General features: G+C 40.2%; 1 protein-coding gene across 1 annotated transcript in view; it reads left to right on the top strand.

Moving 5' to 3' along the window:
• LOC109166776 (protein FAR1-RELATED SEQUENCE 5-like) overlaps nucleotides 1-10,532 on the top strand; it is a 31,393-nt gene extending 20,861 nt beyond the window's left edge. The window contains exons 4-6 of the mRNA XM_019315665.1: nucleotides 8,017-9,023; nucleotides 9,135-9,648; nucleotides 9,762-10,532. Of these exons, the coding sequence (XP_019171210.1) occupies nucleotides 8,017-9,023; nucleotides 9,135-9,648; nucleotides 9,762-10,532 (2,292 nt within the window). The remainder of the gene's footprint in view (nucleotides 1-8,016; nucleotides 9,024-9,134; nucleotides 9,649-9,761) is intronic.
• Nucleotides 10,533-20,003: the final 9,471 nt, after the last annotated feature.

Raw genomic sequence — 20,003 nt, forward strand, 5'->3', positions numbered from 1 at the left:
AATATTTTGGACAAGCAAGTACCTTTTTAATAATGTTTCTCGCAAGAAACTCGATAAGGCCTCTTACGAGTTGTGGTTAGGTAGGAAGCTTTCCTACTAATACCTGGAATGTGGGGGTGTCTTACCAAAAGGTTTATTGGTTCTTAGTACACGAGTCCTATAGTCTAGACGTACATAAGAACACGTTAACTAAAATTCATCGTTCCTTAAAGATGTTTTTCTGTGAAGGTCTAATAAGAGACCTAGCACGTTGATATGAACATTCGACGTAGTTATTGATAAATGAAAATGGAGGGTTTGAAAGAGAACCCGAGCTCGAAGCTAGACGTAGCGAGCGAGCTAGGATTGAAAAATTATTTGGTCCATATTTTCTGATATACATGTTAGAGTGTTATGCGCATATTCTAACTTGTTTACTAGAAATGAATTGGACTTTCTAACATGTTTGTTAGAAAACGAGCCTCGAACGTATATAGAAGATGTGACTTCTACAGATGGACCAATATGAAAAGAGGCTACAAAAAGTGAAGTAGATTCTATCTTAGAAAATCATATTTAGATCTGGTTGATCTTCCTCCGGGTTGTAAAACCGTTGAGTCCTTATGGATCACGAGTAGGAAGATAAAATCGGATGGTTTCATTGAAGTATAAAGTCGTGCTTGTAATTGAAGATTACATGCACCGCGAGTGCTACTGTTACTTCAATGCGTATTCTCTTGTGATGAGAATGGTTTTCATTAGGATGATACTTGCCATAGCCACTCTACGAGACTTGGAGTTCATCAAATGGATGTGTAAAATCGCTTTCTTAATATACATGGAACGACCTGAGGGTTTTGTGGTTCCTCGCTATGGAAAGAAAGTGTGAAAAACTACCTTCTTAATGGACATGGAACGACCTTAGGGTTTTGAGGTTCCGCGCTATGGAAAGAAAGTGGGTAAATTGATGAAATCATTGTATGATTTGAAACAATTGCCTTAGCAATGGCACGGGAAGTTTAATCATGCAATGATGACCAACGAGTTTAGTATAAACGAAAGTGACAAGTGTGTCTACTTAAGGCATACGATAGACGGTGATATCACTATTTGTTTATACACGACAAACTCACCATGGGAAGTAACGATCAAATGATCAAATCTACTAGGAACATGTTAAATTTGAGATTTGACATGAAGGGCATGAGTTTGGCAGATTTAATCTTCGAGGTTAAATTCATTATGTTGATTGAATCCTTGCAATGATGATAATCAAGTGGTTTAGACATCGTTAGATACTAACGAACAACTATCCAAAAATCACGGAGATTGTATTTCTCAAATTTAATACATTCAGATTATTGGTAGTTTAATTGTATCTAATGAGTTGTACTAGGCATGATATTGCCTTTGCGGTAAACTCAGTAGTTATACGAGTAACCTAGTGATACGCACTAGAAGGCAATAGTGAGAGTTATGAGATACTTAAGGTATACTTGTTACTTTGGATTGCACTACGTGTGATATCCAACTGTATTTGAAGAGTATAGCAACGTTAATCGGATATCAAACTTTAAGGACTCTAAGTCCATGAGTGGCTACGTGGTCATGTAAGCTAGTGTAGTAGTTTGTGTGGAAATTCTCGAAACAATCTGTGAAAGCTTGATTCACGATGGAATATAAGTTGATAACCTTAGACATGTGCCGCGAAGAGGCTGAATGGCTACGCCATTTTCTCGAGGATATTCATAATTGAGGAAAACTCGTACCTCCAATGTGTGTGCATTATGATAGTCAAGCCAAAATTGGTTGAGTACAGAGTTACATGTACATGGTATGTCTAGACTTATAAGTCGTAGACATAATACTATTAAACAATTTTTCACAAATGGTGTTGTCTCTGTTGACTTGTGAAGTCAAAGGATAACGTAGTGGCCACTAACCTAAGGGTAAGAAAATGGTTGTTGAGAAATTAGCATGAGGAATGGGTTTGAAGCCCAAGGAATAAAAGTTCCCCAACCTAGCTGGCACCTAGGTTCAATGGGACAACTAAATTATGGAACGAAGTCTCACTGTGGGGGTCTCGGACTCCATACTATTCCTCGTTTAGAACAGTGACTCCCACACGATGCTACACGTTGATGCTTTAATGATTCGAATGTCGGTTGACATATGTGAGTATGCGGGATACTCGGTAAATAATCAACTATGTGAGAGAGAAGTGGGCTCGCTTCAAAGGAGAATTTATGGGTTTAATTCTTTAAAAACTCTTGCAGAACCAGGAAGGTGACCCATGACCAAAACGGGCACACCCATGAGAACAGAACAAAGGTTGGAAGGTTCCTATGTGAGATATGTCATCATCTACACAAGCGGCAGTCGGTTCAAAGATATCAAGTTCTACCATACAGCCAGTAGAGTAAACATATCTTCACAAGGCAAGGTTCAAAGGGTAACACCTACCTATGCTATGCAGGGATTGATAGTTGAGCACGTTCATGTCATTTTTCCTCGTCCCGAAAATCAATTTTTCATTCATGTGGGGGATTGTTGGAATTTTTAGCATAAAATGGCATTTTATAAGTGGTTATTTTGTTGTACAAATATATGTGGGTTCCACTTCTGATTTGAGTCGGGTCAAAGTAGATTTGCACTCTTCGTAGTGAGACGGAGAATTTGATATATTGTACGCTCAAAATGGGTAATAGGTGAATGAGAAATTGATTCTCAAAGTGAATCTATTTTAGAGAAGTCAAAAACTTAAGCTAGATGCTAATTAAATTAGCATTTCGTAATTTGTTTTAAAAGCTTAAGAATAATTAAGCTTTGGAAGCTTAATTGGAGCATTGGGACTAATGCACAATTCGGTGCATGTGGATTCAGAAGCACCACTCATTGCTTTGTAGCACGAGCGATGCTATTTGCACGACTCGGTGTTATATGCACCGATTTATGCCGCACTATTTCGGTGTTTTTGGGACCACTCGGGTTTGGTTTTCCGGTTCCAATTCGATGACCATTCGGTTTGTACGAACTTTTAGGTCACTCAAGTGTTTTGAAATTAATTATATATTAATTTCGTGATATTGATTTCGTGATATTGATATTATTACGATAATTAGTATGACTGTTTCAAACGTTATAATACTATTATTAAATTGGATTAATATTGGATTTATAAGCCATTATAAAGCTATTTGTTCTTTTTTCACACAAATAGCTAGGATGTTGGCAGAATGAGTTGGTATGCCAATTTTGAAACTCTCAAAATTTTTACTTTTCTCTCTACTCTCATTCCTTGTTTTGAAATAGAAAATTGTCTATCAACATCTTCCGTAAATTCGTACAGAGTACGTACTCACCTTGTGTTCTTGTTTGCCGAGCTTTGGGTTTGAGTGCTCGAACACCAAAATCGTAGTCTGTTTTATCTTGGGAGACTGATGCCGCAATGCTCCTAGCACCCTTGGGAGGTGATGAGTCGGTTTTAATGAAAGTGTGAGTATCACACGACTCGAATTTCTTCTTCTTCTCCTTTCTTGTGTTGGGTTAAAACCTCATGTTAGAAACTCTTTTCTCTAGTTTTATATATATATATATATATATATATATATATATATATATATATATATATATATATATATATATATATATATATATATATATATATATATAGAGAGAGAGAGAGAGAGAGAGGGGCGAGTTCAGGTGCGGCGGTGCGGCATCACCAATAGTTCAACAAATATACACCATCAACGTTAGGAAAATACACCACAAAAAACAGAGACAAATTAGGTACGCATCACCAAAAACACACCATTAGGTGTGAGTAAAAATACCATACAGTGTTCGGAAATACACCATTGGAGGTGGTGAGTTATATGGTGTATTTCTTTCGGTCTATTGTGTATTTTTTATTGCATTTCATTGTAGTGTGTTTTCCTTACACTGTTGGTGTATTCTGAAATTCCGTCGCACCGGAAGACCCCGCAGCATTTGAACTTTTTCCTATATAAATAAATAAATAAATAAATATAAATAAATAAATATATATATATATATATATATATATATATATATATATATATATATATATATATATATATATATATATATTCTTGTACTAGTTTCGTACAAGTTGTGGTGTGATTATTTTTGTAAAAATAAATCCCTATTTTGTAATATATATATATATATATATATATATATATATATATATATATATATATATATATATACATATATATATATATATATATATATATATATATATATATATACATATATATATATATATATATATACATATATGCATATACATATATACATATACATATATGCATATACATATATACATATACATATATACATATATATATATATATATATATACATATATATATATATATATACATATATATGTATATGTATATATGTATATATGTATACATATATATGTATATGTATATGTATATATACATATGTATATATATATATATATATATATATATATATATATATATATATATATATATATATGTATGTATATATACATATACATATACATATACATATATGTAACACCCCGTCTTACGACCCCTAGAACCGATTAATCATTTAACCTATTGCCCAAAAGAAAGAATTAAATTACAGTAATTAATTAGGAAAAGGCCCACCATAGTCCGCGAGCCCTCATCTCTAAAACCCAACCCCTAGCCCTAAAAGGAATAGAATTAGCAAGCCTATAATATTAGTTCCTAATTAGGACTCCTAGATATATAAATAGGGGACTTAAGGGGCACCTAGAACCCCCACCACAATAATCCCTCACCACACAAGAAGTTCCAAGAATTCCCCTAGGAGAAATCAAGAAAGAAGAAAGCTTCAAGAAAGATCCTTCATAGTCAAGGAATTAATTAAGGATAAAAGGTAACCCATGTCTCAACAAAACCTATTATCATAGCTATGATTCCCCTCTAAGGATTTCCCCCATATTCTTGTGTGTTGATGATTCATTATAATGATCTTGATAATTGGTGTTATGATTCCATGGGTGATCTTGATGATAAGAGGTTCTTGATGATTATATGGTGTTCTTGATGTTCTTGATGATTATATGATGTTCTTGATGTTTATATGATATTCCTACCGAATCTTGATGTTAGATGATGAATTGCGTTCTTGTTGATTTAAAAATAATTAGAACCCTAGGTTATATCTGGAACTCGTATGGTATCATTCTTGGTATATTGGGTGGGAATTCGTATGTTTGGGTGCTAATTATGTTTAGAAAAGCATGATAGGTTATGTGCCGTATGTTCTTGCTTTTGGACCCGTTAATTGTCTACGTGTTATTGCCGATTACGTTTGAAAGTGTCTAAGCATGGTTCCGGGTTCCACGGTGGTTACCGGGGCGTTTATTTGTGAAGAAGAGTCAGTGGGGGTAGGTGGGGGTAGGGGACCCGCCACCTACCCGCGGCTAAGAGTAACATCGCCGGCAGCGGGCAGCCGGCGGGCGGGCAGCTGCCCGCCGGGCACCCGCTGCCCAGAATAGTTGCCGCTGGCGGGTGAACCCTCACCCACCGGCTACCCGCTGGTTTGCACCCCAATTTGGGATTTTGGCTTCCCCGTTTGATGTTCCCCCGACCCCCGTGGTGTCCCAACGGACTCCGTCTATCGTGCCTATGTCTAGTTTGATTTTTCGGGTACCGTTCGTAGGTCATATGAGTCTTATATATTGCATGCTAGTTGAATTGGTATCCCGTTGACCTAGGTGAAAGAAGTATGAACCCCTTAGGATTATTCTTAGTATGTGAAGGATCACGCATAGGTTTTGTTATACATTTTCTCCCCCTTCCCAATGTGTTAATGTGGGTTGCATGTGCTTGCTATGTGTTATGTGTGCATGATACCCCAATTTGGTTGCGATCAAATTGGTTATACGGGCAGTTGGATGGGTTGAGAACCATACTGACTGTTAACCAGGCCGGTTGCGATCGGTCAGGTATATAAATATTATATAGGGCTGCGGTCCACCGTTTGGTTGCGATCAAACATTTCTACATGAGCTGCGGTTCATATTTCCTGGCTGCGGTCAGATGACATACTCTTGGGCTGCGGTCCACTGTTTGGTTGCGATCAAACTATGATGAGCTGCGGTTCATCGGTCGGTTGCGATCGACCCCTCCGTGTTGCGATACGGGGCATGGTGCTGCGGGGCCGTGTCAGAGCTATATGCGCTGACCCTCATGCATGGGCATGAGATTGGTCCTGTGGCGCCAACAAAGTGTGCTATGTGATGAGATATGGATGAGTTGTTGTTATGAGTGTCTTGGGATGTGACTTTGGGATTTATGCTGGGAACCGTATATGTTGGGTTATGGATATTAACTGTGCTTATGTTTATCTGCCTTGCCTGTTTCCCTATGCTTATGAAGTGTATATGCTTGATTATGACCGTTGTCTGTGCTAAGCTCTATCTGTCGAGTCTACCTCCTGTTTGAAAGCTAGAGTCTCTTAGGATATATCTTCATGCTTCGAAATGGTTTTTCATATAACTATGTATATATCTATTTGTATTGTATTTCAACGCGTTGGAGTGGGTTACCAGCATCTCTCACTGAACAGATATATTTGGCTTTCAGGCACAGAGGAGTAGGCACGGGAGCGCGCTAGAACCTCGAAGCATAGAAGTAGATAGTTTCCCTTTTGGCCTGCGTGCCATGTTATGCATTCTCTTTATTAAGGATATTAACTAGTTAGCCTGTGCACCTGAGTTCTCCAGCTCAGGTGTGGCATAGCACCCAGTACTCTTTGTATTGTGATTTGGGATTTAATGAGATTCTAATTTTATTATATAAGCTTCAAAAGTCTAAAAATTTCGAGGTGTTACAATATATATATATATATATATATATATATATATATATATATATATATATATATGTGTGTGTGTGTGTGTGTGTGTGTGTGTGTGTGTGTGTGTGTGTGTGTGTGTGTATGTATGTATATACACACACACACACACACACACACACACACACATATATATATATATATATATATATATATATATATATATATATATATACATATATATATATATATACACACACACACACACACACACACACACATATATATATATATATATATATATATATATATATATATATATATATATATATATATATATATATGTACACACACATATATATATATATATATATATATATGTGTGTATGTACATATATATATATGTACACACACACACACACATATATACATATATATATATATATATATATATATATATATACATATATATATATATATATATATATATATATATATATATATATATAGGTAGATGCTCATATGCGGCTGTGCTCTTAGGTGAGGCGGTGAGGTTATATCCCTGTCGTTGATCAATTTCAATCTAACGGCAGCGGCACATTATTTGAATTAACGGGAGTGTTTCAGTAATTTCATTGGATGGGGACGTGCAAGTATATAACCTGTTTTATTTTGTCTAACTTTTAAGCGCTGAGAGAGAGAGAGAGAGAGATCAAGACCTCGTTCGTGATCGCGTCGTAATTGGGAGAAGATCAAGATCGCGATCATGATCGCGTCGTAATTGAGAAAATTTCGTCGGAGATTACAATCGGAAGTTGGACGAGATATCAGTTGCGATTGCAATTAGAAAATATCGCAGTTCGGAGAATATTGAAATTGAGCGATGGAGCCTGGTATGTTTGACCTGCTTATGTTTGTAGTTTTAATTTGTCTTTTATTATTATGTGTTTGTTATGATTTGGAAGTTTATGGCCTGTTTTTATCTGGTTTTGCGGGGTATCAGTGTTGACTTTGTTGTTGTGTGTTGTTTTGTGATTACGGTGTACTTTTTTTCTACTCGTGGTGCATATATTATTTGTTGGTGTGACTAGCAGTATTAGATTTTATGCATGTGTAATTCGCATGTAGGTAGGGTTATTCATGTGGTATTGGATAAGGTGTGGTGATTTATGACTTAACATGTAGTGTGCAGCTGTTGATTTGGAATCTTTTGGTATTTGCGATAAAGATAATTCAACTGATGTTTGTGGAGAAGGTAGTGGTGGTGTTTGTGATGAAGGTAATCCCACTGATGTTGGTGTAGAATGCAATGGTGATGGTTGCGATGAAGGTAATGTGACTGATGTTGGTGTAGGAGGCAGTGGTGTGAGTTGTGATGAAGATTATTTGACCGATGTGGGTGTACAAGGCAGCCCATGTGTGTTGGAAATTTCTCCTGGGTTGACTAAGTATTGGCGCCCAGTCTGTGCTGACAATTTGAAGCCTATCGTTGGGCAACAGTTTGTTTCCTTGGATAGTGCTATTGTTTTTTATAAACAATATGCTGGGAGTGTTGGGTTTCATTGTAGGCATCACTCAATTCGAAAGAGTAGGGATGGTGTTGCTGTGGAGAAGCATTTAGTATGTAATCGTCAGGATTTTAAGCAGAGGGTTTCTAGTGTTGCTAAAACTACTTTGGTGACGAGACGGAGGGTGACAAATAGGGTTGGTTGTAAGGCTAAGGTTGTGATAAAGCTTAAGTCTAATGGTTTGTATGTTGTGCATTCTTTTGAGGAACGTCACACCCATTCGTTGTGTTCAATTATTGCTAGGAAATTTTTAAAGGTGAATCGTAGCCTTGATGTTGGGCACCAAATGTTTATTGCGAGTTGTGCTCAGGCAAATATTGGCTCTGTTCGGTCATATAGGCTGTTTAAAGAGATTGTTGGTGAGTATTATAATGTTGGGGCTACAGGTGTGGATTTTAAGAATTTCAAGCGTGACCTGATGGCGTACATTCTAAATGGTGATGCTCAATTATTCATAGATACGCTTTTCAAGAGACGTGAATTGTGTGAGGCGTTTGATTTTGAATATGATGTTGATGAAGTTGATCAGCTTTCAAGGGTTTTTTGGGCGGATGCAATATCTAGGAAGAATTTTGCTTTGTTTGGTGATGTTGTTTCATTCGATGCTACATACCGTACTTACAGGTTAGTATTTATTTTTATTTTGTGCATGTTGTATATTTCTGTGGTGCATGATTATATGCCTTATGGTGTGTCTTGTTAGAAATATGGTGTTAACTGATTGCTGTGTTGTAGGTATAAGTTGGTTTTTGTTCCGTTTACTGGAATTGATAACCATAAGAGATCCATCACCTTTGGTGCTGATTTGCTTACGAGGGAAGACGTAGACTCATATGTGTGGCTTTTGGAGAAATTTAAGAAAACTATGTGTCATGACCCTATTTGTGTTGTTACTGATCAAGATCCAGCTCTCAAGGTTGTTGTTGCTCGTGTGTTTGGTACATCAAAACATAGATTTTGCATGTGGCATATAATGTGCAAGGTTGGTGAGAAGGTTGGACCGGTTTTGTCTAAAGATGAAGTGTTTAGGAGGAAGTTGAATGGCATCGTTTGGAACAAATCTCTGGACTCTAAGTCTTTTGAGGATGCATGGAGTTATATTATGGAGGAATATGGTTTGGGTGATAATGGTTGGTTTCGTTACTTGTTTGAGTCTCGTACATTTTGGCATCCCCATATTTTCACGACGAGTTTATGTCAAGATTGGTTAGGACAACGTCTCGATCAAAGTCTCAAAATAGTTTTTTTGGTACGTTCTCTAATGGCCATTCTAGTTTGGTTGAGTTCTTGGTGCATTTTGGAAGTGTTATTGGTGCGCAGCGTCATGCACAAGCAAAATAATCTTGTTTTCCTGTTTTGAAGACACCATTGGCTTTGGAGAAGCATGCAATGGGTGTTTACACCATTTCTGTATTTTATGATGTTCAAGTAGAGATTTGTGCAGCTTGTTATTCGTGTCAAGTGGTGTCTTTGTGCGATTGTGATGGTCATGTGTCCTATGGGATAAAAGATGGTGCCCAACGGGCATGGTGTGTGGAGCTAGTCTTGTCTGATTACACTGCTACTTATTCTTGCAAGATGTTTGAGCGGATGGGGTTGTTGTGTAGGCATATTTTATTTGTTTTTAAAGATCGTGGGCTTGAGAGTATTCTTTCTAGGTATTTGGTGTCTCGGTGGACAAAGGGTGCTTGTTTGAAGCCAATATTTCATATTGATGATACAATTGTTGATCAATCTTCTAAAGTGGAGAACGTTAGGATTTTTACTAATCTATTGTGGTCTGACATATATGCTTGTGTCGGTTTGGCTGATGGTAATATAGAACGTTTGGCACAGCTACGACGTGTTATTTGTGAGCAAAGGCAATTATTTCTCCAAGATGGTAGTGAGAATGGCAGTGGGGTGGTGGCTGGTGGCAGCAAACAAAGTGTGATCAATTTATTTTGTGGAGCCGTGTCTCAGGGGTCAACAGTGGAGGTGCGTGATCCTATTCAAGCTAAGAACAAGGGTAGCGGTAAGCGGTTGAAGAGTACAAGGGAGAAAGCTACCAGTAAGTGTGTAAAGCAATCAAGGAAATGCCATACTTGTGATGAATATGGTCATAATAGTAGGACATGCCCTTTAAATGGTTAGATACAGTTGTGCAGTTGATTTTGGACCTATATGTTTTCACAGTTGCGCACACTTCTTATAACATACAGTTATGCATTTTATTACAGTACTTGGTGCGTTTTAATACATAATGTGGTGCATTTAAGTACGTCGAATGTTTTTGTGTTTGGAATGATGTGTTTTATTCCGTATTGTGGTGCATTTTTATATGTAGAGTTATGTTGGCTGTTAATTATTGTGTGGTGCATTTTATTTCATATGTTGGTGAATTTTGCAAGTAACAATGGTGCATGTTATTTTTATAATGGTGTTTTTGGTGGGGTCTTTTAAAAATGAAGATTACGCATGATAATGCTGCATTTATAGCGGTGCAAATGGGTTAGGCCTTCACAAGTACCCATCACAAAATATAGAGTGTCTAGTAGTCATATGGTCTACGCCATGCCATCACAAAATTTTTTTAGATGTTTGAAAGTCTCCTTAAACCCCAAACTCTGCTGCCTGCTGTATGCTTATTTCTCTCAGTTTGTTCACCTCTGAGGTGATCAAGGCAGCCAAGTATCTCACTCTTAGCTTGTTCAATTGTTCTTTGTTGTTTCTTTGCAATCCACAATCCCATTCTTCAGTTGTCTGTCCACTGAAGGTTTTCAAATAGCGCATTAAAAAGACGCCACAATCCTTTTTGTTATGTGCATCTCTCCATGGCATCTTCATTATCTTAGACTTCAGCTTCTTCACCTTTTCACCTTTGTACGTAGATTTCTGTTCGATCAACATCTTTGAAAAAATTTTTGCTGCATCAAGGAATTGTACAGTAATCTTAGTTTTTTGTGTCTTTGTGTATTAAATATATATAGTCAGGTAGTGCTCAGTGGGTTACCAAATTGTCAAGCACATATCCGTATTTGTTCTGTTTCTTCACAGGTGCTGAAGAGTTGTCAATGATGTCAAACCTTTCCATTATTGGGCTAACAGACAGTAGGTAGTAGTGGTTGGATGCCACTATGGGAAATAAAAACTGTCATAACAAAAACACACCACATGTGTCATAATATACACCATAATATGATTAATAATGCACCACAAATAGACAAATACTAGAATGTACAAATTGATGTATAACAAATAGGCAACTATCATATGTATATTAACATCTTACGTATACAATCTTGTGCCACATGATGTCTACAGCAATCGCCATGTCTTGAAGGTACTTTTCTTTGAATCTCATAAATCTCAAATCTTCATCTCCCTGTGTAACACCCCAGATTTTCAAGACATTTAAAACTTATAAATAAAGGTATTATCTCATTAAATCCCAAAACATAGTACAAGTGTACGGGGTGCTATGCCACACCTGAGCTAGAGAACCCAGGTGCACAGGCTAACTAGCTAATGTCCTCAATAATGTAAATGCATAATATGGCACACAGGCCGAAAAGGGAACTATCTACTTCTACGTTCCGAGTTCTAGCGCGCTCCAGTGACTTATTCTTCTGTGCCTGAAAGCCAAATATATCTGTTCAGCGAGAGATGCTGGTAACCCACTCCAACGCGTTGAAATACAATACATATAGAGATATATATAGATATACGAAAACCATTATGAGCATGAAGATATATCCTACGAACTCTAGCTTTTAAAACCGGGAATGACTCAACAGTTAAGGCTAGACACCAGCAGTGGACATAGCAAGCATAAGCATTTCACAAAAGATAAAGCAGTTACGACAAGGCATAAACGGTAATCATAATCCCATCATAAACAATCCCCAATATGAAACCCATAGTCACATCCCAAGGCACTCATAGTCACAACTCGTCCATATCACACACATAACGCACATTGTTGGCGCCACGGGACTGATCGCATGCCCATACATGAGGGTCAGCGCATATAGCTCTGACACAGCCCCGCAGCACCATGCCCCGTATCGCAACACGGGGAGGTCGATCGCAACCGACCGATGAACCGCAGCTCATCATAATGTTTGATCGCAACCAAACAGTGGACCGCAGCCCAAGAGAGTGTCATCTGACCGCAGCCAGGATAAAGGACGAACCGCAGCTCGTATAGAAACGTTTGATCGCAACCAAACGGTGGGCCGCAGCCCAAGAGAATGTCATCTGACCGCAGCCAGGAATACCAATCTGACCGCAGCCAGCTTCTGAACCGCAGCTCAGGATAACCAATCCGATCGCAACCGAATTGGGGTAGCACACACACATAACACATAGCAAGCACATGCAACCCACGTTACACATCGGGAAGGGGGATAAAGCGTATAACAAACCTATGCGTGATCCATCACATACTAAGGATAGCCCTAAGGGGTTCATACTTCTTTCACCTAGGTCAACGGGATACCAATTCAACTAGCATGCGATATCACAGACTCATAAACCTACGAACGGTACCCGAAACATCAAACTAGACATAGGCACGACAAACGGGGTCCGTTGGGACACCACGGGGATCGGGGAAACATCAAACGGGGAAACCGGGAGCCCGAGGTAGTGTAATTTCCAGCAGGTAGCCGGTGGGTGGGGGTCCACCCGCCGGCTGCCACTGTTCCGGGCAGCGGGTGCCCGGCGGGCAGCTGCCCGCCCGCTGCCGGAGCTGCCCGAGAATGCCACGGGTAGGTGGCGGGTCCCCTACCCCCCACTGACTCTTTTCATCACTTTTCGCCCCGGGAACCGTTGTGGAACCCGAAACCATGCTTAGACACTTTACAACGCAATTAACAACAACAAGTAGACAATTAACCGATCAAATACGGGAAACGAACGGCACATGGCCTATCATGCTTTTCTAAACGTAATCAACACCCAAACATGCGATTTCCCACTCGATAATCCAAGAATCAAAGCATACGGTACAACCTAGGGTTCTAATCACTTTTATATCAACAAGAATACGATTCGTCTTCTAATTGCAAGATTCGGTAGGAACAACACATAATCATCAAGGATACCAATTAATCATCAAGAACATCATAATCATCAAGAACAACACATAATCATCAAGAATCCCAATTAATCATCAAGAACATCACAATTATCAAGAAACTCCCAATATCAAGATTACCAAGATTCCCCATGGAATCATTAAATCAACATCAATAATAATCATAGTAATTCGCCATTCACAATCATACGGGGGGGAAACCCTAAGGGGAAATCATAGCTATGAAAATAGGTTTTGTTGAGACATGGGTTACCTCTTAGCCTTAATTAGTTCCTTGGCTATGAAGGGTCTTTCTTTAAGCTTTCTTGCTTTCTTCTAAGGGAATTCTTGGAGCTCTCTTGGGGAGGTGGGGCGTTTAGGCATGTGGGAAGTTCTAGGTGTCTCCTAAGTCCCTTATTTATATATTTAGGAGTCCTAATTAGGAATTAATACTATAGGCTTGCTAATTCTATTTCTTTCGAAACTAAGGATTGGGTTTAGGGGTTGGGTATATATATGAGGGCCCATGGACTACGGTGGGCCTTTTTCCCTAATTGATCATTATGATTTATTCCTTCTCTTGGGCTTATTGATTGATTAATTAAATGGTTTTAGGGGCCGTAACACGGGGTGTTACACTCTTCCCCCCTTTACAAGGGGCTTCGTCCCCGAAGCCCGATGTTATAGTCCACCCTTTTACCCCTAGACACCTCGTAGCTCGGCCTCCTATTTAGGGTTGCGGCCTTACGTTTGTCTTGGCTTGGGGTAGGCTGAACTTTTGATGGTATTGTGATAGGGAAGTTTTCGGTTGTACCTTGGTTTCCTGCGCTGGAACTGGGTGCACCGCGAGTGCCCAAGGCGGCCTCGATCGCTGCTACCCTTTGATCGAGTGCGTGTGTGGTGCGGACCAGGGATGAGAACCCTTCTTCCATGATTTGATTCTGTCGGTCGAGCTGTGCGAGTATGCGTTCGTTGATCGAACCCTCGTCTTGCCCCCTCGGGTTCCCTCCTGGCTGTGGGTGCTCTGACGGGTTAGGCCCGTCTTCTTCCTCTTGTCCTTCGTTTTCTTCCGTGCCTCCGCAATCTTGCATGGCCCGCTTGAGCTTTTTGTTGGAGATGTCCAACCGATCAACCAATTCCCTACGTTCCTCATCAGGTTTGTGGCAGATTTCTTCGAGGGTGAGATAGTGTCCTCCTTCGATGATGTAGATGTCGTTGCGGCGGAGGTTTTGGGCATTGAAAACCATGCCATTGGCAGTTTTGACCTCGGTGTGGCTTAGGTCTACCCCCTTTTTCTCCATGATCCAACTTAGGATCATCCCGTAAGGTAGGCTAAGCCGGTTGTTTGTTTTGCAGAACTCTATGTGCTTTAGCATGAGTGCCGGCAGGTTGAACTTGATTTTATGTTTTAGGAGATACGCAAAGGTGCACTCCAAGCTTCCCACATCCTTGCTCTTGTTATTGGTGGGCAAGAGGCTATCGGTTATAATCATAACCAATATCTTTTGCTCCGCCGATAGCCATTTCCGGTTTGGTCGGGTGGCCGAGGTGAACCCATCCTCTTTCCCGAGTAAGTACCCGAGATAGTCCTTGTATCCCGTAGTTTGGGTGCCAATCCACCCCTTCCGGTCATAGTCGGACACACCCGTGGTGGTCAATTTCAAGAGCTTGGCCAAACGGCCTTCGGAAAGCACAATTTCCTTGCCGCGGACTTTGGTGGTGATTTCTACCTTGTCACCCCGTTTGGTGGCTACAAGGTGTTGATAGAACTCCTTCACCAATTTGGGGTACGTATCCCCTTTGATGGTGAGATACGTATCTAAAAGTCCTTGGTGTTTAAGCATATCAACCAATTCCGGAGAGAATTGGTCGGGTTCAAGTGCTTTACCTCCGATCACGTTGTAATCGGCATTGTTCCACTCCGGGGTGCGGATTCCGAGGGGTTTCTTTGGCATCGCGATAGGTGGTACTTTTCCGGTGGATTTTCCGGCGAGTCTCCGGCGAGGTGGGCAGCGCTCCGGCGTGTTTTCCGGCAGCGCGTTCTTCTTCGTGGGCAAGGAAGGCGGCGGCGAGCTGGGCTCCGGTGATGGCTCGGCGAGGGGAGGTGGCGGCTTTGGAGTGGAGTTGGGCAGTGCGTGGCAGCGGGTGGCGTCCAGGCGAGTGGCGGGCGGTGCCGGTGTCGCGGGTCCTCTCCGGCGGTGATGGCGGCGTGCGGCGGGGTGCAGCCTGGGCGGTCGGTGGTGGCTCGGCTGCTGGCGGCGGTGGTTTCGTGGGGCTGGTGATGGGGCGACGGGGTGGTGAGATGGGTAGGAAGGGTGAGGAAGAGGGAGTGTGGGAGAAGAAGAGGAAGAAGAAGGGTTTTTGATTTGGGGATTTTGTGGGTTTTAGGGATTTAGAGCGGTTTAACAAGGGAGTGTCCCCTTGAGGTTTCAGGAAACACTCATGGCTTGGTGGTTAGGACTTGGACTTATAAATAGGAGGTTTAAGGTTCTATCCTTAGTGGTGACATTAGGTATTTCTTGATGAGGTGATTTTTGTCCTTTTCCTTGTTTCGTCTTTTAGTGAGGAAGGGTTGGGTGGATGGCATAACTTGTGTTTTACTCTCGTAGTGGAATCGGAATTTGAATGAAAAGGAATCTTTATTCATAATACTTTCTAAGTAGCTAAGCTAAGTAGACATAATGCTCCCGAAGTAATAAACTAAATAAGTGGTCTATACGATATAGGGGGTGGTTACAAGGGGGTGATGGCTTATCCTAGACAGAATTCGCTTTCGGGGTTTTCTTCGGCGGGGTCCGTATGGTCCTCGTCTTCAGGGATTGGGTTTTCCCCTCCTAGGCCTTCTTCGTTTCCGAGGTCGGCTTGCGTTTGGCTCATGACGAATACTTTTCCGGGAGCGCCGTAGCCCCCTTGGTGACCGGTACCCCCGTGTTGGCCCGTGGTGGTGGGACGCGGTCTTTGGGGCCGAGTGCATTGGAAGGCCTTGTGTCCTTCCTCTCCGCAGTTGAAGCATCGCCAGGGGTTGCCTGCGCAGTCCTTGCCTCTGTGACTTTTGTTGCATCTCGAGCAAGGAAAGTTTCTTGGGTTCGCTTCGTTGCTTCCCGGGGGCGGTCTTGGGTTAGTCGGGTTGTTTGATCTCGTGCCGATGTCGTTCCTTGTTCTTTTCACCGGTGGTGCCCCACTTCCGGTGTTCCTTCTTCGCATTTGTTCCTGAGCTCCGCGTTGAAGTAGTTAGATCCGATAGAGGTTCGCGGCACTGACGTAAGCCTCGTTGAGGGTCCGGGGCCTACTTACTACTAGCGCCTTCCGGGCTTCGAAGTTGAGGCCCGATACGAATCTTTCTACCTTGGTCACCTCGGTGGGGACAAGTTCGGGTGCGAAGCGCGCCAGTTCGAGGAATCGTTTATGGTACTCCACGACGGTGGTCGTCCCTTGCTTTAGATGAAGGAACTCTTCATACATGGATGCTTTTATGTGGGTTGGGTAGAACCGTTCACGTAATCGTGCCTTGAGGTTTTCCCAGTTGAACCCCGGTTCTTGTCGGTGGGTGGGTCCTTCGTGGATCCACCAGAGGTCGGCCTCATGTCCGAAGTAGAACGAGGCTATTTCTACACGACGCTCCTCTAGGCATTCTACTACCCCTAGAATCTTGTCAAGAGTCCGAATCCATTCCTCCAGGACTGCGGGGTCCTCCTCTCCGAAGAACGTGGGTGGTCGGTGATTCGAGACTTGTCGAGCGACGTCAGAGTTTGTATTCACCGGAGGCGGTGGGGGCCTGGCGTTGCGAAGGGCCGCGTCGCTTAACGCCTGCGCGACTTGTGTTAGTTGCTGTAGGGTTTGGGTCAAGGGGTCGTTGGCGGCGGGTTCCGGAGTCCTTGATTGCCTTCTGCTCGGTGCCATGCTATCGTCTTTCTGGTCAGTGTTTATAAGAATGTTAAGTTAGAGTTCGACGCACTTCTGGTGAAGTGATAAGTGGGGAAGGGTTTTAGAATGGGGAAGGGCAACGTGTAGGGAAGTCATGTGTAGGGTTCACAATCTCACCGCGCGTCCTAAGATTCCTGAGTCCTATGATCCTAGGTACTTAGAGCTCAAGCCTAACGTCCTAAAGTCCGGTCTTAAGAGTCTTTCCTAGGGCCAAACTTAGGCTCTGATACCAACTGTAACACCCCAGATTTTCAAGACATTTAAAACTTATAAATAAAGGTATTATCTCATTAAATCCCAAAACATAGTACAAGTGTACGGGGTGCTATGCCACACCTGAGCTAGAGAACCCAGGTGCACAGGCTAACTAGCTAATGTCCTCAATAATGTAAATGCATAATATGGCACACAGTTGGTACACTAATGTCCTACCAATTTTCATCCACGACTATTGTTTTAGTACCAATTTTAATCCACGACTATTATTTTAGTACCAAAATTCATCATGTCGGTCACCCATATATTTAAGACATCCCGAAATTTAAAAATTTTAAGAGCATTTTCGTCTTTTTCAACTTAAGATTCCAATTTGAACATAAATAAATAAATTTAAGCCCTAAGATCGATCCGAATTCGCAGTTCTCCTCCTCATCCTACCTTAATTTGAGGAGGAAAACTGCGAATTGTGATAGATCTTAGGGCTTAAATCCCTTTATTCATGCTCAAATCGGGATCCTAATTTGAAAAGCACGAAACTACCCTTGATAATTTCATATTTCGGCATGTCTTAAACGAAGTGGTGACCGCGTGATGAATTTTGACACTAAAAGAATAGTTATGGATGAAAATTGGTACTAAAACAATAGTCATGGATGAAAATTGGTAGGAATTAAACATGTGGACCAAAACTGTCATTTTGCTAATACTCGTGGGATCAAAATTGGTAATTGCTCAAAAATATATAGTAATAAAAAATTATCCATAATAATGCATTGAAGACACAAAAATTTGCACTTGAAAGCAACAATTCTGCACTCGAAGGCATAAATATGTGCAACTAAAGCCATTTATGGTACCAAAAAAGAGAAGTTATTCAACTTAAGTATTATTGAAGCAATTGCCCATATAAATCGTTTGTAAATGTCACAAATTTCTTTAGAAATTTAGTTATAGATTATTGAAAAAATGGCAAAACATATAATAAATACTTGCACATAATTGTACAGTACACTTGAAGGCACAATTAATATATTCTACTTGTGCTTTTAATACATTTTACATGAACTATTTTTGCACTCTATGAAATTGCTACTTCCATTCCAAAATTTGAATATTTACAAAAATGTCATTTTATTTTTTTAAATTGCTTTCTTATTCACTAGATCTTTCCAGATGAACGACTATGATTGGTTACTAGTTTTTTCCTATGCCCCAATCAATCAACCCATGAATATAACTTTTGTTGAATGTGTGAGAATAAATATGTGAGGTAGATACTTTCACTATTTCTTGAATTATTTAAAACTTTATTATTAGTTCCTTCTTGCAGCGTTGGCCACATCGATCGATCAATCAATCCATGAAGGCACATGTGCATCCTATTGAAAAATAATCCTACAACAAGAAAACAAACAACAATGCCAAATGATTGAGGCAAAGGACAAGTTTACATATCATAAAAATAATTCTTGAAAACAAAAAAAAAAAAAAAAAAAAAAGACAGAGATTCCCAACTAATACCTAAAATCCAGACATTGTGAAAAGACTAATTAATAATGCTGAAACTAAAAACTGGGGGTGTTGACTAAAGCTACATGGGATCCCTATCTACTTAGTACACTCCAATAATGACTTCTGCAAATTGTGACATCCCAACTTCCAAATTAATGCTACCACAGCTTAATAAACCTTTAAATGCTTTCACATAGCCATTTGTGTTTGGTAGATAAAGGATCCATTATTATCCTTAGCGACTGCTGCATGTCTGCTACTGCAACCCCCACCCCTTCAGTAGCTATAATTCCACTTCACGAGCACCAACTATACCTCACTGCTTCACCTAATTACATCACCAAAACTACTTTCGGATGGACATTCCCGGATTTTGAGTGTGGAAGATGGGCAACAGCACAGGACCTCAATTTTTAGAGGGCCTAATATTCACACCGTTCATACTTATTTGAAACAAAAATAATATATTTTACAGTAGAAACTGTGATTTTTGCATTTAGTTGGTGTTACACCATTCATACTTATTTGAAATAAAAATCATATATTTTACAGTATTGGTTTTAAAGATTGCGCTTATACTTTCAGCAATCGTTATACCTTGCACGCGCATAGCACTGTGTGCCCCGCGCCTCCCAAAACGACGTCGTTTTTGTAAGTTATGTAGGGAATTGACGTGATTATGTGTATTTGTTTATAAATTATGTGTATTTGTTTATACAATTATGTTTATTTGTTTATACAATTATTTACATTTTTTATACAATCATGTACATCTTTTTTATACAATTATGTACATCCAAAACAGAAAATTTATGTGTATTATGTTAAAAGTTGATGTTTATTATGTTAAAAGTTTATGTATATTATGTATTATGTTAGATTATATGTAT

Source organism: Ipomoea nil, unplaced genomic scaffold (assembly GCF_001879475.1).
Source record: "Ipomoea nil cultivar Tokyo-kokei standard unplaced genomic scaffold, Asagao_1.1 scaffold3105, whole genome shotgun sequence".
NCBI lineage: Eukaryota > Viridiplantae > Streptophyta > Magnoliopsida > Solanales > Convolvulaceae > Ipomoea > Ipomoea nil.